At 41.2% G+C, this 27,046-nt stretch overlaps 1 protein-coding gene across 2 annotated transcripts in view; it reads right to left on the reverse strand.

Annotated features, from left to right (window-relative positions):
- The window catches only part of med13a (mediator complex subunit 13a), a 184,177-nt gene that overhangs the window by 25,001 nt on the left and 132,130 nt on the right, over positions 1-27,046 (reverse strand). For both annotated transcript variants that reach the window (XM_063031090.1, XM_063031089.1), the window contains exons 19-25: positions 25,030-25,253; positions 24,687-24,879; positions 23,753-24,161; positions 21,352-21,571; positions 5,678-5,869; positions 3,896-4,119; positions 2,535-2,677 (exon numbers count right to left, since the gene is read on the reverse strand). In XM_063031090.1, the coding sequence (XP_062887160.1) occupies positions 2,535-2,677; positions 3,896-4,119; positions 5,678-5,869; positions 21,352-21,571; positions 23,753-24,161; positions 24,687-24,879; positions 25,030-25,253 (1,605 nt within the window). The remainder of the gene's footprint in view (positions 1-2,534; positions 2,678-3,895; positions 4,120-5,677; positions 5,870-21,351; positions 21,572-23,752; positions 24,162-24,686; positions 24,880-25,029; positions 25,254-27,046) is intronic.

Here is a 27,046-nt window from a genome sequence, read left to right on the forward strand (position 1 = left end):
ACAAGACAATGAGCCAAAAAACAAGAATAAATCAACAACAGAATGGTTTAAAAAGAAGAAAATTAGTGTTCCAGAATTGCCAAGTCAAAGTCCTGACCTTAATCCTACAGAGATGTTGTGGAAGGACCTAAAGCAAGCAGTTCACAAAAGGATGCCCCCCAACATCCCAGAGTTGAAGCAGTTTTGCAAGGAGAAGTGGCCTAAAACTCCTCCAAGCTGATGTGCAGGGCTGATAAACAGTTACTGGAAACGTTTGGTTGAAGTTATTGCTGTCCAAGCAGGTCACACCAGGTACTGAAAGCAAAGGTTCATATACTTTTTCCAACAAATACATGTAATAATGAATCATTTTCTCAATAAATAAACAAATATGTTTTTGTTATTTATTTAAATGAGTTCTCTATCTAGTTTAAGGACTTGCATGAAGATCTGATCACATTTTAGGTCATATTTATGTAGAAATGGAGAAAATCCTACAGGGTTCACAAACTCTATAGCACCGCTGTATGTGATGACAGGTCTGTACTCTGATAAAAAAATAACTTTGAACTTTAAAAGTAAAAGAGTGGAGCTTCATACAAAAGTTGCAATCATTTTGGCTACACTCTTTCAAGTTCATCACTGATATGGTATTCTGATAACCAGTATCTAAATTGGTAGTGTCTACACGAGGTGATGCCTCAAGTAAAGAACATCCATCGAAGTCACCACCCAAGTCATGCTATCTTTTTGCAGCTATCATTGGACAGGAGGTACAGAAGCTTGAAGTTGCACACAACTAGGTTTAAGAACAGTGACTTCCATTCAACCACCTGCAAAACCCTAAACACGAGGGTTCAGCAACACTATGACCACTCTGATCACTTTACGCATTAAAGTGGGCTTTAACTGTTTCTTTTCTTTTGTTAAAATTGTGTAAAATATGCTTTAATTCTGAATGCTATGTTCCTGTAATGCTGCTTGGTATGACAATAACCTTCGATATTTCACTGATAAGAACATATGATCAGTATCCTGTAGGTTACAGTAGAGCTAATAAAATTATGTTTTTGCCTTCATAAGTAGGTCATCTGAGTGATATCAATTTATGTAAATTCAAATTTCAAAAATGATGCCAGTTTCTAAATACTAGACAAGTTTTAAGGCAACTGATGAAAATTTCCTCCCTCTTTAGGCACAACTTATGAATTAACATCCAGGAACAATGTATTCTATATATTCACACACACATTTTTATTAGGGTCAGCCATAAATATTAAAATAGCATTATTACATTGGTATTTGGTGGAGGGGCAGGTAGTGTTGAGGAAACAGGTAGGATGCAGAAGGACTTAGATTAGGAGAATAGGCAAGAAAGTGGCAAATTAGATACAATGTTGGAAAATGCATGGTCATGTACTTTGATAGTAGAAATAAATGTGCAGACTATTTTCTAAACAGAGAAAAAATCCAGGAATCTGAGATGCAGAGGGACTTGGGAGTCCTTGTGCAGAACATGCTGAAGGTTAACTTGCAGGTCTGAGTTGGTGGTGAGGAAGGCAAATGCCATGTTAGCATTTATTTCAAGAGGTCGAGAATACAAGAGCAAGGATATGATGCTGAGGCTCCATAAGGCACCAGTGAGGCCTCACATTGAGTATTGTGAACAGCTTTCAGCCTCTCATCTTAGAAAAGATGTGCTGGCATTGGAGGGGGTCCAGAGGGGGTTCACAAGGATGATTCCAGGAATGAAAGGGTTATCATACAAGAAATGTTCGATGGCTCTAGGTCTGCACTTGCTGGATTTCAGAAGAATGAGGGGGGATCTCATTGAAACCTTTCAAATATTGAAAGGCCTAGACAGAGTAGATGTGGAAAGGATGTTTCCCATGGTGGGAGAGTCTGGGACAAGAGGGCACAGCCTCAGGATAGAGGGGTGCCCTTTCAAAACAGAGATGCATTGAAATTTCTTTAGCCAAAGGGTAGTGAATTTGTGGAATTTATTGCCACATTCAGCTGTGGAGCCCAGGTTGTTGGGTGTATTTAAGGCAGAGACTGATAGGTTCTTGATTGGACATAGCATCAAAGGTTATGGGGAGAAGGTCGGGAACTGGGGTTGAGGAGGAAATTAAAAAAAGGATCAGCCATGATTGAATGGCGGAGCAGACTCAATGGGCCAGATGGCCTAATTCTGCTCCTATGTCTTATGGTCTTATGGTATTTAAAGTACCTTTCAATTCGTATGGTTCCCTCACAAACAACTGAACTCTGCCTAACCCATATCCCTACAATAAGGGGAAAAAAAGCTAAATCACATGATTACAACATTAATCTTATAAAATAGCATATCACCCAATGTTGTGAGCAAATATTCTTTAAGAAAATACAGGGCCGTTTCATGTGTGTATATATAATGACAATGATTCCTATTAGTCACGGTTCACATCTGGAATCAATACATCCAAGAATGAGAATCATTTGATAGAAAAAGAAAATTGCAAAACAAATATGCAATGTGCCTGCTTGCATGACAGATTTACTCTGATTTATTTTACCTTTCAACTCTCCATGTCCTATTCTCCCAAGGCGCCCAATGACAACTCTCCAAGGAAGTGATGTCATCTGCATAATACCCAAACACCAGTCCCAGAGCTTTTGCAGACCCATTCTCCTGGGTGAACCTTTCCGCCTGCGAGCCCTGTCAAATAAAACAAATCACTACTTTAACTGAGTAAAACTGATTTACCAAAATCCTTTTCTCTTGAAAATATAAGTAACAACATAAAGAGATCACTACCAAAATCGAGGCGAGAAGACTGCAACTAGCGGGGCACTGTCTATGCCACCCCGAGCTACCAGCCCCCAGCCTAGTCATCATATGGGGGCCCAAGCATGGGAGGATGAACCTGGGAGCCCTCCCGAGACTATGGTCAACATGCTCCTAGAAGATGGCGGTGCAGATGAACTGAACACACTGATGAGGGACAGGGAGAAGTGGAGAGTCCGTCATTGTGCCCGACGTCGGCCCCCTAAGCCTGAGTTGATGTAGTAATATTAGTAGTACCACCATGCAATTAAATTGAGTACCGAGCAAATGTGCTCAGTCCACCACCCAAGGATCCAGGGGGTAAGTGGCTGAGACATACAAAATCGGTTCACTTCTTGTAGGGAGTTGGTCGATCTTGGATTATTGGTCTGCATTGGGAAAAACATCCAAAACCTCACGCAAAGTTACAGTCAGGCTTGGTTTCTATACCATCCAAGACCAAACACTCTTAACGTTTACCGATAAAGCTCAAAGACTGTCTGCTTGAGCAAACTACACAGAACTTTGAATTGGACCCATGAAAAGAGTAATGACGCCTACTAGCTAAGCCCTTACGTAGCTCAAGAAATTTCCTAGCACTTAGTTTGAGTGGGAGGGGAAAACAGATTACATAAAAATCTTATAATAAAACAGGAGCCAAAGCAGAATTCTAAAGCAATCCAATCAATAAATTGAGTCATGAAATGATCAGACAGGTTGTTACACAAAGAGAACTCTAAATTACCATCCTTCAGGCAGTACTATATGCGTGCAACAGTAACAGACATCATAAAAAGGACTAATTCTGAATTTCCCATTGGATCACATGCAAAAACTTCCTCGAAAAAAAACCTCATTAACATCAAGAGTGTCGCAAGTCAACTCTTACGTCCAAAGCTGAGGCAAGGCCACACAGCTTCTCAATTCTTAATAGGAGTGGTTAATCAGTATATTCCCAAAAAGCTTATCTTGTACTTGGGATAATTTCCAATGCCTCGCTACAAGAATACTGAATGGAAAGTACCACCACCAGTCTAGGCCACCAGACTGACTACTGACTAGACAGCATGAATTAGTCCGTATTTTGATATTTTCCAAAAGTCTACAAACCTGTTTGGTACATCTATATTAATGACGCAGGTTTCCAACAGCTCTCCATACAGATCTGTACATGTTCCAAGCAGCCACCTCTGGTCATGTGACAAGCAATATCCAACAAAAAGCACATTGTACTTCTGGCTAGCTTCTCCAAACGTCTCCCCCAGCTCAGTCTGCTTATCCTTCACGGGAGCCAAAATAAATGGTGGGCTATAAATGCGCAAATATTCCGGCCTCTGTAGGGAAAAACAGGCAGGTTCAGAATTAGCTTGTGTTTTAAATATCTCAACTACACAAATAGCTTAGTGATTAAGTGCACCTCTTTATTGTACCACAAATATAAAGCAGAGGCCCCGAGCTCTACATCAATCTTGTGTATAATACTTATTTCTGGAGTCATCCCAATTCCTAACAGCATAAGGAAGGCAGTTTTGGTTTTAGTTATTTGCTGTACAGTGCAAGTATCCTACTCCTGAGTGAAAAATTCACAATAGGTCCTAGATTAAACTTGAACAGTACCAGGTCATCGCAGTAGAACTACACAATGGCCTCAGTCCAAGACACCAGATCATTGCAGAACTGCCTTGGTGCCACTGAGCTAATTATCTTCGACATTTTTTTGTGATAGAAATGATATGTGGAATCACCATTATCCAGAAAGCCTGAAAATGAAGCCAGCTGTAAGTGCTGTCAGTTAAGCTGACACCTACTTACTTGATCTCCACATCCTCCCTCCAGCAAGGGTGATGGCACCAGTAATGGTTATTGTTAACGTGCTTGGGGACTTCGTATATCCATCTACAAGTCAGGACTATCAAAATACCCACTGTGCTCAAATTCAGGAACAAGTTAACGGCAGAAAACCCTGGATCTAAGTTCCCACTCTTTTCCATGCAATCATGGCTTGTCTGCCACCTTTATCTCATTATATATGTGTTAAGGAAGGTACTTTTAACTTTACAACCAGATATCAAAGAAATTATAATTGGGAACAAAGAAATGGAAGAATTAAACACACTTTAGTTTTGTCTTTGCAAAGGAAGAGCAGACAGACAGGGTGGAGAGGGGCATGGAGAGACACTGAAGGAAAAAAATTAGTAAAAAAATAATTCTCATAAAATTATTGGGGCTAAAGCTTGACGAATCCTCAGAACCTAATAACCTACGCCTCAAAGGTTGTAGGGTCATTGTTTAAAAACAATGGGTTTCCCATTCCCTATAGAATGGAGGAAAAACATTTTCTCTCTGAGGGTTTAAAGTCCTTGGAACTTTCTACCTTTATGGAGTAATGGCCGCATCGTCTTCGAATATTTTAAAGTAAGATGTGAGTAGATATTTGGTTAGCAAGGAGAAAGGCTAGCAAAGGTAGAGAGGAATGTGGAGCTAAGGATACAAACAGATGAGCTATGACCATATTAAATGGCAGAGTGAGCTTGAGTGGCCAAATGGTTTACTTCTGATCCCAAAGTGTATATTTGTACAGCAGAAAATCCAATTTGTTTCGGACACACAGAATGTATTTACCAAAATCAACAGATGTTAAGCCAGGCATCAAGTTTAATTGGGTACATGCCAATCTGGCCCAGTGAAAAAATCTAACTCATCCATTTCTTGCAGCCTGGTGCAAGAATTGAGAATAAGAGCAACACACTTAATTTAGAGTTGAGGACCAATAACAAAGTTATTGTTGTACCAACAATAGTATTGCCCCTGGAGCTACCCAGAATTGCAACAAACTCCCTTGGTATGTACAATGAAGAACATATTTGTAAGATCGTCAAGCACATTACTTACATCAGGACTCTTTAAGGTGCTGTCTAAGGCCAGTCCTGGGCCAAAGCCAGTCAGTGCTTTGACATACGTGGAAGGTGGTAAGGATCTCCGACATTGCGTGAACACAGAAAATGCCAGTGATTTAAGGTGCTGGGAATAGAGGTGTCGATCATCATTTTTCACAGGTTGCAAAAGATACTGACATGGAACAATCTGTGAAGAGAAAAATCCAAAATTGAATGCTTTTGAATCTTAATCTAATTCTCATTAGAGTTCCAGCCTGGATATGGTACAGTGGTCTATTCTTTAGCTAGAGCAATGCAGGGGATCAAACTTTTAAATTTCCATTTTGGGAACAGCCAGTAGTACCAAAGGGACAATCAACCAGTTCAATTTCAAGTTTAGTTGCCATTCAACCATACATATGAATACAGCCAATGAAACAGCATTCTTCTGGGGTCCAGGGTACAAAACACAGAACTAAACCCCAACACACAGAGCACATACACACCGTGCCTATAGAAAGTATTCACTCCCCTTGGAAGTTTTATTGTTTTACAACACCAAATCACAGTGGATTTAATTTGGCTTTTTTGACACTGATCAACTTAAAAACACTTTCATGTCAAAGCAAAAACAGATCTCACCAAGTGATCTAAATTAATTACAAACATCAAACACAAAATAATTGATTGCATAAGTATTCACCCCTTTCAAGTCGGTATTTAGTAAATGCATCTTTGGCAGCAATTACAGCCTTGAGTCTATGTGAACAGGTCTCTAGCAGCTTTGCACATCTGAACAATGTAGTTTTTTCCCCCCATTCTTCTTTACAAAACTGCTCAAGTTCTAAGATTGCATGGGGATCATGAGTGCACAAACCTTTAAATCCAACCACAAGTTCTCAATTGGATTGAGGTCTGGACTCTAACTTGGCCACTCCAGGACATTGTTGTTTTTAAGCCATTCCTGTGTAGCTTTGGCTTTATGTTTGGGTTAATTGTCTTGCTGGTAAACAAATCTTCTCCGAAGTCACATTTCTCTTGCAGAATACGTCAGGTTTTCCTCCAGGATTTCGCTGTATTTTGCTGCAATCATTTTACCCTCTACCTTCACAAGCCTTCCAGGGCCTGCTGCAGTGAAGCATCCCCCACAGCAAGATGCAGCCACCATCATGCTTCCCGGTATGGATGGTGTGTTTTGGAAGATGTATGGTGTTTGGTTTACACCAAACAGAGCATTTAGTCTGATGGCCAAAAAGCTTAATTTTGGTTTCATCAGATCATGGAACCTTCTTCCAGCTGACTTCAGGGTCTCCCACATGCCTTCTGGCAAATGCTAGCCAAGATTTCGTATGAGTTTGTTTTTCTAATAGTACTTTTCTCTTTGCCACTCTCTCATGAAGCTGCGACTAGTAAAGCTCCCAGGCAACAGTTGTTGTACGTGCAGTCTCTCCCATCTCAGAAGCTTGCAACTCCTCCAGAGTTGCCATAGGTCACTTGGTGGTGTCCCTTCACTCGTCCCCTTCTTACACAGTCACACAGTCTTTAAGGATGGCCTGATCTAGGCAGATTTACAGCTGTCCCATATTCTTTCATTTCTTAAAGATTGACTTAACTGTACTCCAAGGGATATTCAGTGACTTGAACATTTTCTCTTACCCATCTCCTGATTGGTGCTTTTCAAAAAACTTTTCATGGAGTTGTTTGGAATGTTCTTGTCTTTATGGTGTAGTTTTTGCCAGGATACTGACTCACCAGCAGTTAGACCTTCCAGATACAGGGTGATTTGGACTACAATCACTGAAGCACCTTGACTGCATACACATCTCCAAAAACAGATCTCGATCTAACTAATTATGTGACTTCTGAAACTAATTGGCTGCACCAGTGAGGATTTGGTATGTCATATTAAAGGGGGCTGAATATTTATGCAATCAATTATTTTGTGTTTTATATTTGTAATTAAGATCACTTCGTAGAGGTGTTTTCACTTTGACCCAAGGATATACGGTGTATCGGAAAGACAGGTTAGTAGGCAGAGGGGATGGTGTGGCTCTGAGTATAAGAAATAATATTAAATCATTAGGAAGAGATGACACAGGATTGGAAAGTGTAGAGTCTCTATGGGTTGAGTTAAGAAATGGAAAGGGTAAAAGGACCCTAATGGCAGTTGTATACAGGCCTCCAAACAGCAGCCAGGATGTGAGTTACAAATTACAGCAGGAGATAGAAAAGGTGTGTCAGAAAGTGAATGTCATGATAATCGTTGGGGATTTTAACATGAAAGTGGATTGGGAAAACCAGGTCAGTACTGGAACTCAAGAGAGAGAATCTGTAGAATGTCTAAAGGATGGCTTTTTAGAACAGCTTGTTGTTGAGCTCACTAGGGGATCAGCTGTGCTGGATTGGGTGTTGTACAATAATCCGGAGGTGATAAGAGAGCTTAAGGAACCCTTAGGGAACAGTGATCACAATATGATCAAGTTCACATTGAAATTTGAGGGGGAAAAAATAAAATCTAATGTGTTGTATTTCAGTGGAATAAAGGAAATTACAATGGCATGAGGGGGAACTGGCCGAAATTCACTGGAAAGGGACATTTGCAGGAAGGAGAGCAGAGCAGCAATGGCTGGAGTTCCTGTGAAAAATGAGGGAAATGCAAGACAGATATATTCCAAATAAGAAGAAATTTTCAAAGGGAAGGAGGACACTACCATGGCTGACAAGTGAAGTCAGAGACAAAGTAAAAGCAAAAGAGAAAGCATACAAGGAAGCCAAAGCTAGTGGGAAGATAGAGGATTGGGAAGCTTTTAAAAACTTGCAGAAGGAAACTTAAGGTCATCAGAAAAGAAAAGATAAATTATGAAAGGAAGCTGGCTACTAATATCAAAGAAGATACTAAAAGCTTTTTTTAAGTATATAATGGGTAAAAAAAAAGTCAAGGGTACCTATAGAACCAATACAAAATGAGGCTAGAGATATTATAATGAGAGATGCAGAGATGACAGAGGAACTGAATGCGTATTTTGTATCAGTTTTCACAGTGGAAGATGTCTGCAGTATACCAGACGTTCAAGAGTGTCAGGAAAGTGAAGTTTGTGCAGTGAAAATTACGACTGAGAAGGTGCTCTGGAAGCTTAGTGGTCTGGGGGTGGATAAATCTCCTGGACCTAATGGAATGCACCCTCTGGTTCTGAAGGAAGTAGCTGGTGAGGTTAAGGAGGCATTAACGATTTATCTTCCAAGAATCGATAGATTCTGGCACTGTACTGGATGACTGGAAAATTGCAAATGTTACTCCGTTATTTAATAAGGGTGGGAGGCAGCAGAAAGGAAACTATAGACCTGTTAGCCTGAAATCAGTGGTTCAGAAGATATTGGAATTGATTGTTAAGGATGAGATTACCGGAGTACCTGGAGGCACATGACAAGATAGGCCAAAGCCAGTATGTTTTCCTGAAAGGAAAATCCTACCTGACAAACCTACTGCAATTCTTTGAGGAAATTACAAGCAGGGTAGACAAAGGAGATGCAGTAGATGTGGTGTACTTGGATTTTCAGAAGGCCTTTGACAAGGTGTCGCACATGAGGCTGCTTAGCAAGATAAGAGCCCATGAAACTACAGAGAAGTTACTAGCATGGGTGGAGCATTGGCTGGTCGGCAGAAAACAGAGAGTGGGAATCAAGAGATCCTATTCTGGCTGGCTGCCGGCTACCAGTGGAGTTCCACAGGGGTCGGTGTTGGGACTGCTGCTTTTTACGATATATGTCAATGATTTGGACTATGAGATTAATGAATTTGTGGCTAAATTTGCCGATGATACAAAGATAGGTGGAGGACCAGGTATTGTTGAGGAAACAGAGAGCCTGCAGAGAGACTTAGAAAGTTTAGGGGAATGGGCAAAGAAGTAGCAAACGAAATACAAGGTTGGAAAGTGTATGGTCATGCACTTTGGTGGAAGAAATAAACAGGCAGACTATTATTTAGATGGGGAGAGAATTCAAAATGCAGAGATGCAAAGAGACTTGAGAGTCCTTGTGCAAGATACCCTAAAGGTTAACCTCCTGTTGAGTCGGTTGTGAAGAAGCTGAATGCAATGTTGGCATTCATTTCCAGAGGTATAGAATATAAGAGCAGGGATGGGATGTTGAGGATCTATAAGGCACTTGTGAGACCATACTTGGAGTATTGTGTGCAGTTTGGGCCTCCTCATTTTAGAAAGGATATACTGACATTGGAGAGGGTTCAGAGAAGATTCACAAGAATAATTCCAGGAATGAAAGGGTTACTGTATGCGGAACATCTGGCAGCTCTTGGGCTGTATTCCCTGGAGTTCAGGAGAATGAGGGGGAACTCACAGAAACATTCCGAATGTTAAAAGGCCTGAACAGAATAGGTATGGAAAAGTTATTTCCCATGGTAGGGAACTCTAAGAAATGAGGCACAACTTCAGGATTCAAGGACGTCCATTTAGAACTGAAATGCGGAGAAATTACTTTAGTCAGAGGTGGTAAATCTGTGGAATTTGTTACCTCGCGTGCCTGTGGAGGCTGTCACTAAGTGCGTTTAAGGCAGAGATAGATATGTTCTTGATTAGCCAGGGCGTCAAAGGGTATGGGGTGAAGGTAGAGGAGCAGGGATGACTGGAAGAATTGGATCGGCCCATGATTGAATGGCAGAGTAGACTTATTGGGCCAAATTGCCTACTTCTGCCCCTATATCTTATGGTCTTATGACACGCAAGAGTCAAAAATGCCAAATTAAATCCATTGTGATTCAATGTTGTAAAATGAAAAAAACATGAAAACTTCCAAGGGGGAGGGTGAATAGTTTTTGAGGCACTGTAATTATGGGAAAAAAGTTACAAGTTTTTATTTTCAATAATAATATAGCTTAAGTCCCCAAGTGTCATGGCTGCTGAATGATGGTACATGGTTGTTGTCCTGGAGCCACATTTCTGCAAGAACAGCCAGAATAGTTCCTTATATCATGTAGTGCAGCCACAGACAAGCGTAATCCAACTTGTCTCCCACCAAGCAAACACTGGAGGCCAGCACTGATGGGAGAAGGCCTCCAACCCAGTACAAAATCCAGTAGTGCTGACCCTTCCTTGCCAGTCACAAAAGGTGACCCTGAGGCTTGAATGAGGCCTGGACGATGCCACAACCGAGGCCACACAGCTCCCCTGCCGTCAGTCTCACCAATGAACCAGACTCAGTATTCTACATTACCAATGTCCAACAGGGTCTTGCGATCACATCAAAACATCCAAAACAGTCACCAGCACTATCCGTTGGATCAGGCACCACCTTTGCACGCTGCCACTGACAGTGCCTATAGAAAGCTGCAACATGATGCATAACAAGTCCAGCTCGCCTGCTATCCAGCAAATTGCTATTGGGGTAGACCTGCAGTACTTGATATTCTTGATAACCAGCAGTATCTTGCGATTGTGAAAGAAAAGGCACGAGCAACTGCACCTCTGGTTAAACCCAGAGAGGCCGCTGCGTCCAATTGCACTCATCTTACCGCATCTAATTGCCACATTATACCCATTATTTTGAAAATAATTCACAGTAGTTTAGAATGCCATAACATCCTAAAGACACCATAATAATTCAAATCTGTGCTGTTGTGTAGAACAAAACACAGATTACTCGGTCTTCCAGTTTCTTGCCTAAATGGCTATAAAACCACTAAAGCAACAGTCTGTGTAGCCATCAGGATTGATGAAGGGGAGTAATTTAAAATACAACACTGATCACTACAGAAAGATCAGAATCACATTCTTCAAATTCATCTTTTGCTTTCTTCACCTGAAGCTTCTGTACTGTGAGATCAGCTTCTCAATACTTATAACTGACTTGGATGATGAAAAGACTCGTGCTGATCTTTGCCAGTGGAATAAAGATTAGTGCTGTATAAGTAGAATTATAAAAGTACATAGACACCTGAAGATTGAAGCTCAGGAGAGGGTACAGCCATTCAAGGACAATGAAGGGAATTTATAGTTGGAGGCAAAGGAAACGGGTGAGGCTGCAAGAGTATTCACTGAAGAAATGTACATGCAGGACAGTGAAGTAAGTGTGAGTTCTGCCAATATTGTTGATATCATGAAGAAGGTAATGTTGGGTCTCCTGAAGGACACGAAGATGGATGAAGTCCACAGAGACTGATGGGACCTATCCCAGATTATTGAGAGCAGCAAAAAGGGGAGGTTTCCTGGCAGTTGACAATATATATTTGCTTGCCAGCAGCGAGGTCCCAGACATCTGGAAGGTAGCCATTGGAGAGAATTAGGAATAAGACTTACATATATTTGTCTTATTACAAATAGTCAGTATGACTTTGCGCGGGCCAGGGCATGTCTTACAAACAATAAGACTTTTCTGAGGAGGTTATGAAGATGATTAATGGGGTGGGATAGTGGATGCTGTCTAGATGGACTTTATTATTTAGAGATTCAGCAGGGTGACAGGCCCTTTTGAGCCAACTAGCCCATGCCAGCCAATTACACATATGTGCCAATTAACTACTAACCCATATATCTTTGAAATATGGTAAGGACCTTCATGCTAGAGTGACCCACAGATTAAGACAAATGGGACCACAATGACCTGGTAGATTGGGTTCAAAAATGAGTTGGCTATAGACAAGAGGGTTCCCTGACTAGAGGTCGATGACTGGTGATGTTCTGCGGGGATCCGTGCTATATACAAATAAATAACTTGGATGAAAATGTAGATTAGCTAAAAGATGGCTAACAATACAAAACTTGGTGGAGTTGTACGTTGTGAAGGTTGTCAAAGGATATAGATCAGTCAAAGATAAGGCCAGAGAAGTGGCAGGTAGCATAAGTGCGATGTGTTGCACTTTGATAGATGAAATGTAATGGGCAAGTATTCAGTCAATGGCATGGCTCATTGATGGACAGAGTGACAAGTCCATGGGTCGCTGAAAACAGCAACACAAGTAGTTACTACAGGAAATAAGGCAAACAGTGTGCTTGCCTTTAGTGGTCAAGATGTTGAGTATAAAAGGTGGGAAATCATGTGGATTACTGTGTACAGTTCTGTTTGCCACAACTTTGTCTTCCTGCTAGAAGTATCAAATTCAAGAGGCAAATTTTAAGATGGGGGGGGGGTAAGATTAAAGATGTGCAAAGCAAGCTTTGTTTTTAAACACATTAGGTGCCCAGAACATGCTGCCAGCAATATTTAGAGGCATGTAGACAGACACATGAATATGCAAGGAATGGAGGGATATGGTTTAATTTGGCACCATGGGCGAAAGTGCTTTTTCCTGTGCTCTACTGTTCTATATTCAGACGGATTTCAATAAAGTGCAAGGTTGTCCTTTCTGAACCAAAATGAAAGGGGAGCACTCCAATAGATACTTAAAGGTTCAGTTAGATTATTTTTAGAGAACACAGGAGAGCAATAGATATTTAGAGGTGAAGGAACCGCTTGTGAAGCAAAGAGGTGATGAACCATGATCTTGGTGAATCACAGAGCAGCATGTGGAGCTTCTATTCCTTGTACAATTATGAAAGGAAACAGAATTGGGATTGTGGATGCTTTCAGTCTCTGCAGCTGCAAAGTTATTTATTTAGAGATACAGTGTGGAACAGGCCCTTCCAACCAAACAAGTTGCACTCCCCAGCAACTAAACTATTTAACCGCAGTCCAGTCACAGGACAAGTTACAATGGTATGTTGTTGGACTGTGGGAGGAAACCGGAGCACCCAGAGGAACTCCACATGGTCATGGGGAGAACATTCAAACTCCTTACAGGCAGCACCAAACTGAACTCCAAATTTCAACACCCCAAGCTGTAATAGTGTCACACTAACTACTATGCTGTCATGGCACCCTGTCCAATGTTGGTCAACATATCTAACATCAGGAGACTTCCCCCCCCCCCCCACTGTATAAGCAAGCACATTTTAAACTGGTAACCTGCCAGTTTACTCAACTGGGTTTAGCAATCCATCTCCTTCCGTTTGTTACATGCCATGACCAAGGAATGTCACTAAAGCATGGATCATTTTAATACAATGCTCCCTTTTTCACCCATCCCAAAGGAAAAAGAAAATGCTGTGTGAATAATGTGTTAATATCTGCTTCAAACAACGCAAAACATAAAATCCTCATTAAATATTCAGCATCTAACAAATAAAACGCAAGAATCAAGATACTCTGTTGGCCTCAGACCAGTTAATCCTGGCACAGAGAGTTTGGTTACAAATTCTCTCCCTCTCACACACATGCATGAATTCATTACTTTGTTCAGATTTTGTACAGAAGATCAAACCATGCAGATTACGTGTAAACAAGCAAAAAAAAGTATACAAGTTGCCTGTTCCAAACACTTCCAGTCAGTCTAAATCTAGTGACTTAAGTTCTGATGTGATATTATTGTCCCAACTAGTTCTAAATACTGTAGTAATTCAAAACATTAATAGAATATCAAATGACAAGATCCAAACTGAATGCCTGACGAATTAGTCGATTCGCCATAGCACTGCTCACCAGATACAAATACACAAGTTTTTCCAGAATAGTGGCACTAAAATGTCACGAGTGGATGTGGGGAGAATTCCTGCACACAGACAAAACATTAGGCCCAATATGGAGATTACACAGGGGCAGGGTAAAAATGCTAGAAATAGAGAAAAGCAAGGAACTAAAAGAAAAAGACAGGTCTCAAGGTTTAGCAATTGTTTAGTATTCATGAGTTCAGTAGAAAGACATCTAAAAACAGCAGAATACTTAAATCATGTTTCTTTTTTGCAGGCTACATTAAAATGGTAAAGAAAGTAACCTGGCACATTTCCCTAGTTCCCCAATGTAACATGGTTAATTAAAACAAAATGTAGAAAATATTCAGGAAGTCGAACAATATACATGGAAAGAAAAACAGAGTTTACATTTAATAATGGGTAACCTTGATAAAGTGGGAATACTGATTAAGTTCTAACAACCTCAACCGCCTTCCTTGGTATGACTAGCCATTCTCTTTTATGCTCACTGGCTTTAGTTTTGCCAAGGCACCTGGTACCACAATTCATCAAAAGTTCCTGATGTCAAGAGCAGTAACTCCTAAGATTCCACTTCCCACCCCTCCCCCCACATCTCATCTTACTTTTGGAATTCAACTCTGATCCACATTTGGATCAAGGCTGTAAGGATGTCTGAGCCAAAAAGCCCCAGCAAAAACCCAAACTGAGCATCTGTGTATAGGTTATTCACAGTACTATTGATCCAACTTTGCTGATATTTAAAACAGACTAATTGTGTGGTAAATTAGCCGGATTAGATTTGTCTTGCCTTTTATAAAGAGGACATATCTGGTCATTTTCCTTCTACAACGCTACTCAAACATCAGATTAATAAAACTCCAGTAATCTGGCACCTCTCTGGATTTTGGTAGAGCTGGATTACTGGAGTGACATGTTTTCCAGATTATTGGTGATTATTCTTGGATGAAGATGAAATTACTTCACCAAGCACAGATGATGTGGTCTTTTCAACCACTGATTCACAAGCCACAGCCATTCGCTCTGGAGAGAGTTATCATACTCCAGGTCAGACAAGAGATAACCCAGGTCAGGTCTCAGACCACAGTACCCAGGTAGATCCTTCGCATGATGGCAGTGGTGAGGAGGTAGAGAAGAGGAGGAAGGTCAAGTGGCCAGCAATGGCAGATGAGAAGGCTTGGCGCATGTTTGATGAGGATATCAGTATGATGTTGGAGAACACTCTCAGGGGAACATCAAAGAGAAAGTTGGAAGTGATGGGCAATATGATTTACAATGTTGGAAAGTACCGGTTTGGTTTGGTTGAGTTGAAGAAAGCAAAGCCTACACAGACACCAAGCAGGTGCCAGAAGGAGATTAGTAGGTTGAGGAGAGAGCTTAGATCATTGAGACAGAGGTGGAAGGTAGCAAGTGAGGGTGACAAGCCAGAGCTTGCTGATCTCCAAAAGCATTTTCAATTAAAGTTAGCATCACTCCGTCGTGCAGAGTCACAACGTAAAAAGAGAAAGAGAGAGAAGGCAAGAAAGTCGTTCTTTGAGAACCCTCACCAGTTCACAAAGAAATTGTTTGAACAAAGTAAGAGCAGGCAGCTTATCATCTCTCAACAAGAACTTGAGAATCGCCTGGCAAGCACTTACTCTAACAAACAGCGGAAAGCTCCTTTGCTAGACATTTCCGGGCTTGTGAAGCCTACCAAGCCAGGAGTGAAGTTCGACTTGTCAGAACCCAAACTGGCAGAAGTCGAATGGTTCATCAGAAAGGCAAGGTCAGGTTCAGTGGCAGGACCTAATGGAATGCTGTATAAAATGTTCAGGAAGTGTGAAGAGTTGAGGAAATACTTGTGGAGATTGTTAAAGGTGGTGTGGAGACAAGGTGTTGTTCCTTTGTCATGGAGTGAGGCTGAAGGAGCATACATCCTGAAGGAAGAGAATTCTACTACATTGAATCAGTTCTGACCAATTTCACTCCTGAATATAGAGGGGAAGATTATGTTTGGCATTCCAGCAGAAAGAATATCTTCATTTGTGATAGAGAAATGGATTGGTAAACACATCTGTGCAGAAGGCAGGAATACCAGGCTTCCCGGGATGCCTTGAACATACTAGTATGATATGGCATACCATCCAGGAGTCGAAAAGATAGAGAAGAAATCTGGCCGTAGTTTGGCTTGATCTTGCAAATGCATATGGTTCTGTTCCCCATGCCCTGATTGAGTTTGCAATGGAATTCCTATGGATTCCTGCTAAGGTGAGGAACTTTGTTATTGCAGTACTACAATGATTTCCAGATGAGGTTTTCCACTCAGCAGCTTACAACTAGGTGGCAGAGCTTGGATGCTGGAATTCCAATGGGATGTGCGATTTCACCCGTCCTTTTTGTGTTAGCCATGGATGTCATTGCGAGGGCTGCAGAATCAGTGGGACCAGGTGTCGCACTTGATGGCGGAGAGGAATTACCACCAATACGAGCATTCATGGACGATCTCACCCTTTTAGGTCCTAGCACAGAGGCAGTGGAAAGTTACTATCTAGACTCAAGGAGCTAATGGATTGGGGAAGAATGAAGTTCAAGACCAAGAAATCAAGGAGCCTTGTTTTTAGGAGAGGAAAGCTGGTTGACTTCCATTTCACCCTTTGCGGAGAGGAGATTCCATCCATTCAGGACCAACCAGTTAAAAGCCTCAGGCGATGGTACACAGAGGAGCTGAGAGACACAAGAGGATTCAAGAGGCAGGAGAACAGATCAGCAGAGGTCTGATGTCTGTCGACAAGTGTGGCTTGCCTGGCAAGTTGAAGTTGTGGTGCTTGCAGTACAGACTGATGCCACGGATAATGTGGCCACTAACTGTCTATTAAGTGGCAATGTCCCATGTTGAGGCAATGGAATGGAAGATCAACAAATATGTGAAGAAGTGGCTTGGAGTACTGAGCAGCCTCACCAATGCTGCAATCCACAGTAGCCAGACAAAGCTTACTATCCCAGTGCAATCCCTCGTTGAAGAGGTCAAGGTAGCCAAGGTAAGATCATTCTTGATGCTTCAAGACTCAAAAGACCCTGTCATCAAGAACACCCAGCCGGATGTGAGATCAGGCAGGAAGTGGTCAGCCCACGTAGGAGTTGATGAGGCAGAGTCTAGATTGAAGCACAAGGAGACAGTTGGGGCTACCCAGCAAGGCCGCCAGGGACTTGGATGGACAACCCACAAGTGGTGGTCACCTTCTACAGGTAAGGAGTGCCATGAGCTTGTAATGCAAGAAATACGAGAGGTAAAAGAGGAGAAGGGGTTAGCTAAAACAGCTGGCCTGGCCAAACAAGGGGCTTGGACCTGGTGGGAAAGTACTGAACAACGACATCTATCATGGAATGTTTTGTGGCAGATGGAACTGCTCCGCATTTCTTTTCTATGCAGAGCAGCATACGACCTGCTCCCAACATCTGCCAACCTCAGCACCTGGTATGAAGATAAGACAGACAGGTGTGCTGATCGTGGCGAGAAGGGAACAATTCAACATATTTTGAGTGCATGCAGAGTCAATCTTTCCAGTGGCATGTACACTTGGAGACATAACAATGTTCTCAAAGTTGTAACAGAAGCAGTTGAGCAGACAGTACTGCAGCACAACTTATCTCCTGCCCCATGCTGCACAGAACATCGCATATCATTTGTGAAAGAAGGCTCCAAGTCAAGGGTGTACGATTGCGTCGCCTCTAATCTGGGCCAACATCCACGTGCCGGGCGGCACCTAATTAATTAGCTTGTTTATTTCGGCTTTTTTCTTAAAAGATGTGCTGTGTGCCTCCCGGCCACCGCTGGACCCCTGCATGCTTCGCGGATCAGTATCGGTCGGCAGCCCGGAGAGTGGGGGCCACTGCACCACCCAAACTCTGACGACTCAGTCTAACACACCATCATCAGTGTGCTCGGCAAGCTGTCTTCCTGATTCCCGTAAGTGATACTACACTGTACATACATTATTTCTACTTTATATAGGTTGTGTATTTTTATGCGTTATTTGGTATGATTTGGCAGCTTCATTGCTTAAAGGTTACTGGAGGGAGTGTTTTTGCCAACAGCGCTTGCGTGAGATTTTCTACCGAGAGCGCCTGCGTGAGATTTTCGCTACCGAGAACAGTGCCGGCAATGACTGTGGAAAAGTACTTCTACTTAATATAGGCTGTGTATTTATCATATCATTCCTGCTTTTACTATATGTTACTGTTATTTTAGGTTTTATGTGTTATTTGGCATGATTTGGTAGGTTATTTTTGGGTCTGCAAACACTCACAAAATTCTCCCATATAAATAAATGGTAACTGCTTCTTCGCTTTACAACATTCCAGCTTACGAACCGTTTCATAGAAACGCTCTACCTTCGGATGGCGGGGGAAACCTGTACTAAAGAGAAAGTGCTTGGGAAGCTGAGAAGTCTGAAGGTAGATAAGTCACTTGGACCAGATGGTGTAAACCCCAGGGTTTTAAAAGAGGTAGCTGAAGAGACTGTGGAGGCATTAGTAATGATCTTCCAAGAATCACTTGATTTTGAATGGGTTCTGGAGGACTGGAAAATTGCAAATGTCTATCCACTCTTCAAGAAGGGAGGGAGGTAGAGGAAAGGAAATTATACACCAGTTAGTCTGACTTCAGTGGTTGGGAAGATATTGGAGTCTATTAATAAGGATGAGGTTTTGGGGTACTTGGAGGAACATGATAAAATAGATCAAAGCCAGCAAGGGGAAATCTTGCCTGACAAATCTGTTGGAATCTTTGAGGATATAACAGACAGGACAGACAAAGGAGAGTCAGTACATATTGTTTATTTGGATTTTCAGGCAGCCTTTGACAAGGTGCTGCACTTGAAGCTGCTTAACAAAATAAGAGCTTGAGGTATTACAGGAAAGATACACAAGCTGACTCGTGGAAAATACCACAGACGAAGCACAGCGTCATGAGCAACTCCATCTCAAAGTAGGGAGGAAAACTGAAGAATCCAGATGAATGTGGAAGAGAGCCAGCAGCTGGATTGGTGGTGTTCGGACCAGGGTTGGCGCATTCAACCCAGATCGGCAGCGTTTGGACCCAGGTCGGTGGTCACTCTTTATGGAAGGACTGAGTTCGTGCAGCTGTTATCCTTGTATGCAGCCAAAAAGACGTTTCCCATATTCTGACGTTTATGTGATTATTTGACTATATTCTATATTGGTTTCCTTCTGCTTTTCAGTGTTTTCTTTCTGTAGCCGGTTGGCAGATGGGTGGTGCGTGTGTGTGTCTAGTTGGGGGTTTGGTGCTACTGCTGCTGTTTTTTTTCTGCGAGTGAGAGTATCAAGAATCTGGGATTATTGTGTGTAGGGGGTAGCGATCGTTAATTACGCTGTTTTTTTTTGCTGCGGAGAGGGGGCTATTGTGGGGTCTGTCGGCTTTGTTTCTTTTCTTTCTCGTGCTGGTGGGGGGAGGGGAGGGGGTGGCTGATGAATTTTCTTTCATCAGCACCCATGGGTCTTTCTATATTTAATAGCTATCTGGAGTAGACAAGTATCAGAGTTGTATCGTACATGCATACTTTTGACAATAAAATGAACCTTTGAAGATAATAAACTTAAATGGATCAAAGATTGGGGAACTGGCAGGAGGTAAAGGGTGGGAATAAAGGGGCCCTTTTCTGGTTAGCTGCTGGTGACAAGTGCTATGCCGCTGGGGTCGGTGTTGGGGCTGCTTCTTTTCACGTTGTATATCAATGATTTGTATGAAGGAATTGACAGCTTTGTGGCCAAGTTTGCAGATGATATGAAGATAGATGGATGGGCCGGTAGTGCTGAGGAAGCAGGGTGTCTGCAGAAGACTGGGGAAAGGGGCAAAGAAGTGGCAGATGGAATATAATGCAGGGAAGTGCATGATCATGCACTTTGACGAAAGATTAAAGGTATGGGCTATTTCAGAGTTGCAGAGGGACTTGGAAGTCCTTGCATAGGATTCCCTAAAGCGGCAGTCCCCAATCTTTTTAATGCCGTGGGGCAATACCATTAAGCAAGGGGTCTGTAGACTCAGGTTGGGAATTCCTGCCCTAAAAGTTAACTTACAGGTTGAGTCAGTAGTAAGGAAGGCAAATGTAATGCTAGCATTCATTTCAAGAGGACCACAGTACAAAAACAAGGATGTAATGCTGAGGCTTTATAAGTCATTGTTCAGGCCGCACTTGGAGTATTGTGAGCAGTTTAGGGGCCCTTTATCTCAGAAAGGATGTGTTGGCATTGAAAAAAAGTCCAGAGGAGGTCCATGAGAATGATCCCAGGAGTGAAAGGGCTAATGTACAAGGAGGCAGGAGAATGGAGTTGAGAGGGATAATAAATCAGCCACGATGGACTGGCAGTGCAGACTTGATGGGACAAATGGCCTGATTCTGCTCCTAGATCTTACGGCCTTATAATAACTCTTCCAATGGACTGGGTAAGCTCAAAGAGAACAATGGAAACAAGGGCCTCAGTAAGTCCAAAGGGAGCCAGACACCAAGCAGGCAGGAATTCCACACAATCAAATAGTGGACTATCAGAATTCCTCTGTAGCTGGGACTACCAGAAAGCACTTATTATGAAACTGGCCTTTAGAAAACAATAGGACTGGACAGAGTCTATGAAAAAAAAGGTCACGCTTGACAAATTTGTTAGACTCAGATCCTAACAAAAAGGATAAGGGGGAAACAGCAGGGGATTTGGTATACTTGGACTTTCAGAAGGCCTTCACAATTAAATTACTGCTGCAAGGCACCTGGATCTGGGAAAAAAAGGATACCCCTCACTCCAGACATTCTAGATAAAGCCAGGTGGGTAATAGAAAATATTTATAAACAACTTCATTCTATGATGAATCACCATAAAATCCTTCAAATTTTACCTTCAAGTGTATCTAATGCTCCAATGTGATTGTTTTAAAGCACCCTAATATCAGATAATCTTCAAATTACAAATAATTATCCACCACACTAACACACGAAACAAACACCTTCAAATGCATTATGTGGGTTCCTACAGAGGTCAATGCATAAAGATTTTGGGCATGAAGGAGAGCTATTCTTCGAATGCTAAAGCAATCTTGCAACAATATTAAAGGAACCAGTTTCTCTTCTATAGTCACTTTCTTATCTTAAAAACCTGTACCCACCTGCACAGATATTGCATTTTTGATGTGCTGGGGCAAGAAATGGATCATCTCCAAGTAGCAGCGCAACAGCCCAAGTGTCCAAACATTTGAAGGTGACGAACTTTCATCATCTGTATTATATGTAAAAGGATCCACAATGTATACAACAATAGATGGTGGATAAGTGACAGCATGTGATTCCCCCTCTGTTGGGACTCCAATTTTATCCCTTTCCATGGTGCTGCAATACAAACAAAAAGAATCAAAAGTCAGCATATAGCTGCATATTATGAACCAAGGCGTCTCAGTATGAATACAAGGGTGGCATAATTGTGCATTTGTCAACAATGACACACAGATCTAGTGACTTGATCCCAACTGTGAATGGTGCATGAATGGAGTCTTCAACTTCTCCATATGATCCTGCAAGTCTCCCCTGTGCATCCCAAAGGTGTGCTTGCTGATCAGTTAATTGGTTACTATTAACTGCCCATGGTGTAGGTGAGTGTCAGAAGGGTATCAATGGGTAGCTGAGAGAAAACAGATAACACAGGGAAGCAGTGACAGATAGGACAATCTGCATACTCTGAGAGCCAGTATATGCTATGGGCAGAATGGCCTACTTCTATGTAGCAAGGAAACATAAGGAAAGCCAATTGTTTTTACTCCTTGGCCATATGCAAACTGGTATCACTGATACCTGGAAAATAACTTATTCCTTCTGAAAGTAAAATAATTATTCCATTTTCATTGGTTCATCTCCTTGACTGGCCAGCCCAAAGTACATTCTCTGTCATGGACATACGAAAACATACCGCCAGCTCTATTATTCTATAATTCAGAATTGCAAGCAAGTAGTGTTTGCAGCTCCTATTAGTTTTCTCTCCATGGCACACAGAAAATATTTAATTGTTCTTGACATTTCTTTTTAACAAAACTAAGGCAAGCTCCACCGAAAGACATTAATAATTAGTAAATACAAGCATTCAATTTTACCGAGAGGTGAAGAGAGCAATCTTATTTCCAGCAGGAAAAGAAAACAACCCATCTGTACTCTGCCCAAAAAGAAATACAAAACATGAATTTGAATCAGTAAGTCAAAGGGGGCTCTGCGGCAAAAAAGAACATGCAATGGTTCGATGAAGATATGAAGAGTGAATCAATTTTCTATTTCTTTGATAGGAATCCAGTAATCTGTTATTCACAGTGGTTCACCAATTACATTAAAGACACATTACTCTCAGGACTTGACAATATCCCTGTATTTTGGGCGGCTATCAACGGAAGCCAAAAAAACAGACAAGTAATTTCTGTGACACATCTGTACGATGAAGACAGCATTAGTAATGCTTCTTCTGATTCACTCCCATCTTAATAGATTTCATTGCTGTCAAAAAGTCTGGACTACTGTTGTGATGTTTATCTGACATATCTCTTTAAAACCAAGGCTACATAACACCCTGGGATAATTGAACCAAACAGGCAGATATAATGACATATAAATTGCTCAAGTTAGAGCATTTGTAAATATTTCAGGCCCCAGCTCCAATGGTTTTCAGATTCCAATGGATTGTATATATTCTCCTGGATTTGTGATAATAGACAACTACTTTGGTACAAGAGGAATCCAAATTATAGAAACTGCATACACAAAAACAAAAGAAACTTTCCTATTACTGCTGTTCCTGCTTGTTCCTATCAAAAAATGCAAGAAAAATTATATTACCAACGCATGTTTAGGCCACATCTGCAGTACTGAGAACAACTCTATATTTCATTACATTTCTGATTTTTGTCTTGCCACTAGTGAAACAACAATTTGTGGTCACTTTTAGAAACAGTCATTGAAGGATACCCAGCTTATGTCCTGCTCTCATATCCACAGTATTATGATTCAGTTGCACTTTTAGTCAGTGGTTATTCCCTGCACACTAAAAATTGGAGCCTTTACAATGGTAATTCCATGAATTGCAAGGATGTCTGTTATAGTTGCATACCATCCTGACTTGGAAATTTATCTTCCAATATTGTTGCTGGGTCTAAATTGTAGAATTCGTGACCCAATAGCAATATGAAAGTGTCTTCTTAAGGGCAATTAGGTATGGATGATAAATGCTGGCCTTGCCCACTATGCCCTGGTACTAAAAATTTGAATTATTTTCTAGATCTGCAGAAGAACACATTTATTTAACATTTATGGGTGAGGGAGCCTGTCAGATCCCATGCACCATTTTGTACATAAAAATGGTGTAACTTGGAATTTTATAGATCAAGAAAGAAACAACTTTGTTATAATCTGCTTTGCATCCAAACAACATCATCTATATTTGCACATGAAATGGACTGCAGACGTGCAAGGTTCAGTTCATTCACGTGCAAAATATTCACAAATCAGAATATTTTAAAATGCCAACTCGCTCACCTCTCTGGAGGATCCTGATGCTGCTGCCCTGTACCACCTGTTGTTGCATCATTGGATGTTCCAGTATTCTGCTGGGGTAGTTGTCCATTCTGGGTGGCTGATCCCTGCGCAGTCACAGCGCTAGAGGAGTTGTTCAAATGTGCAAATGATGAAAAGGAGGAAGACTGTTTGACAGCTGATGATGAATTGGCCAGGGGCACGCTCGAAGTGGCAGCAGCAACCGTGGAGGCTACAGCAGTGTTTGTTAAAGTACTGGCCAGTACAGGAGTGGAGTTGGAGGCTGCAGCAGATGCAGCCCCAGCAGAACACTGTAATGGAGTCTGAGAAGTAGTGGACCGACTGGGTGGGGAAACTGGATTAGGTTGTGATAACAAGGAACTGTCCAGTGTTTGACCGGCAAGATATGGGCCTGAAACAAGGAGAAAATATATATTTTAAAACACTGAGCACGGCTGTAAGTTTCTTATAAAATGCACAAAATAACATTTATTTAAACTATCTCAAATATTGATCAGAACAATTCTTAGTGTAAAAATAAAAACTTCTGGAAGTAGATACATCTTGGACATATAGTGCTCTAGTTAACTTTGTGATCCAGGTCTTTTGATAAATGCCCTTCACCAGAAATGTTAACGTTTTTTGTAGACTTCTAGCATATAGTATCTTATGTTAACATATTTCCAAGACTTCACAAATAGCACATGCTAGTAAAAAGAATGAAACCAGGGTTCTAATGTTTTTCTATATAAAACAGCAAATGTACAGTCGGTTAACTGTGCAATCTGTCTCATTTGCAAAGAAATTGCAATGTTCAATATGTTGTCTGCTTTAGTATTAGAAATCAATTACTATAATAGACATGACATAGGCACTCAAGATAACTATGTGACAAGGAATTATATCATGCTAGCTTACAGTGATCACAAGTACTCACCTAGATCATGTCTGCATACTTCAGCGTAAAGTTTCAGTTTGGAATAAGCTTCACTGTTGGTGTTCATACAATGCTGAGAGAACCAGTCAGTTACCGGCTGTTCTGCAATTTTCAAAGCTGCTTTGGTCCCCACTTTCATGATGCCATCAGGAAGCAACTTTGAGATAGGCCTGTGCTGTCCAAGTCTACAGGACTAAAGTTCAAGCAAAAAAAAATTTTGTTGAAATTCTCAACAATAGTTTTGCATTGTGATTTTATTCAAACCATCATTTTGTCAACATAAGGTGGCAAAAGGAATTTACCTTTTAAATATTTAAGCTCATATACATAAATGATGACTTACCTCGTAGACTGCACTGAGATCACGAAAGAAATTCCTTGCTCCATTTAAAAGGGCTTCATTTTCCGGACATACCACCACATACCCAATATCCCTCTGTGATCCGTAGGGCTCAAGGAGAAGCTTCTCCCAATATGGCAATGCAAATGGAGACAACACCAGAAAGTCGCATTCATAACCTAACATAAATGTTGGGATGGGAAGCGGCTCCGGGGACTCATCAGTACCTGTGTTGATGAAAGAGGCTATTAGTTAAGACCCAAATGCTCAAATTATCAGTCCTTTTTACCCTTCTGCTTTACCCCTATCACGTAATGGCTGATAATTGTATGGTGTACCTGCATCTTTATAACCACAGGTCTGGTAGACAATATCCCTTTAAGTCTCCACTGTCAAACCAGACATAAAATCACAACAGGAAAATAGACTTGTTGGTCTAGCTAATCTACATCAATGTCATTCCTCCACACGAAATACTAATGGTATGTGTATACTACTCCAAACCCACCTTAAACAATATGCAGAATGCTCTGCTGCTGGAATGTGAATAAGGCATTTTTCAAACATAAAAGAATCTTGGAATCATTACCATGTGATGAGTGGGCAATTATTTTGGCTTCTTGCCTATTTACTTTCAAACACAATATGGTCAGTTACTCTGCTGTTTCCAAATAATTAGAGAATTACCGCAACTGCTTATGTAAAATGTTATCCTAAAACATCTCATTCTGAAGCACTGAGATCACAACATTGTCAAAACTACTCTAAGGAAAAGGACCACTGAGATTACTCTCTTCATGGGATCAGCATTTAAGGTACTTAGTTTCAAGCTTGGCACTCTTGTACAAATCAGGTGGTGCGGGTTCAAATCCCACCAGAGTTTTTAAACTCAATCTATGTTGACACTTCCAAGTCAAAAGGATGCTGAACAAAGCCGTCTCTAAACTTAGGGTTACCATTTTTCAAAAATCTAATGGCACTGTTAAAGGGAGTGGATGAGCTCACCACAAACTGATTGTCTTTTTATTGCAGATGATTAACTGTTTGCTATTTTATTGTTACTTCTGGGGCCCTGATACGCACCAACTTTCTAATTACAAAACAATTCACTGGCTGTAAAGTGCTTTTGAGCACCCTTAGATACACCACAAACACAGATTCTCTTTGTACAAAATCCATTGAGTATCAACCCTCTACGTAACACAGAGTTGCACTGTTCGGAAACTCATAGCAATAACAATTCAATACTTTAAACAATCATTTTAATAAAGTAAACAACTTTCATTTCATACTTTCAGGAGCAAGTTTCTGACTTTAGCCTTCATCAGTATTAGCCAGGTTAGCACAACCAATCCGAGTCTGAACAATACTCACAAGGCAGAGAACTAGACTATCCTTTCAGCTGCATGACACCCTCACACATGGCACCTTGTCAAACGCCTTCTGAAAATCCAAATACACCACATCTACTGCATCTCCTTTGTCTACCCTGCCTGTAATTTGCTCAAAAAATTGTAGTAGGTTAGTCAGGTAGGATTTTCCTTTCGGGTAACGATGCTCCGTAATTTCATCCCTAACAATCGATTCCAACAACTTCCCAACCACTGATGTCAGGCCAACAGGTCTATAGTTTTCTTTCTGCTGTTTAGGAAGCTAAAATAAACAGAACTTCTTGTGGATTATAAATAAGCCAGCAAAGAACTCAAGGAGAGAATTAGGAGAGCCTGGAGGAGCTGTGGAAAATCCTTGCCATGTAGGATTAAAGAGAATCCCAAAGCATTTTATACAAATGTCAAGAGCGAGAGGTTAACAGAGGAACAGGTAGGATCACTGAAGGATGGAGGACGGTTCATGTACTTGAGGTTGGAGAATGTGGGTGAGGTCCTAAATGAGTATTTTGCATCTGTATTTACCGAGGACATGGATCATAGGGTGGATCGTTCTAATTTGCTAGAGCAATTTAAGAAAACAGCTAACCATTATTACTATCCCACAAAAGCAAATTTAATTTGAATTTGCC

The sequence above is a fragment of the Mobula hypostoma genome, chromosome 23 (genome assembly GCF_963921235.1).
Source record: "Mobula hypostoma chromosome 23, sMobHyp1.1, whole genome shotgun sequence".
In the NCBI taxonomy this organism is placed as follows: domain Eukaryota; kingdom Metazoa; phylum Chordata; class Chondrichthyes; order Myliobatiformes; family Myliobatidae; genus Mobula; species Mobula hypostoma.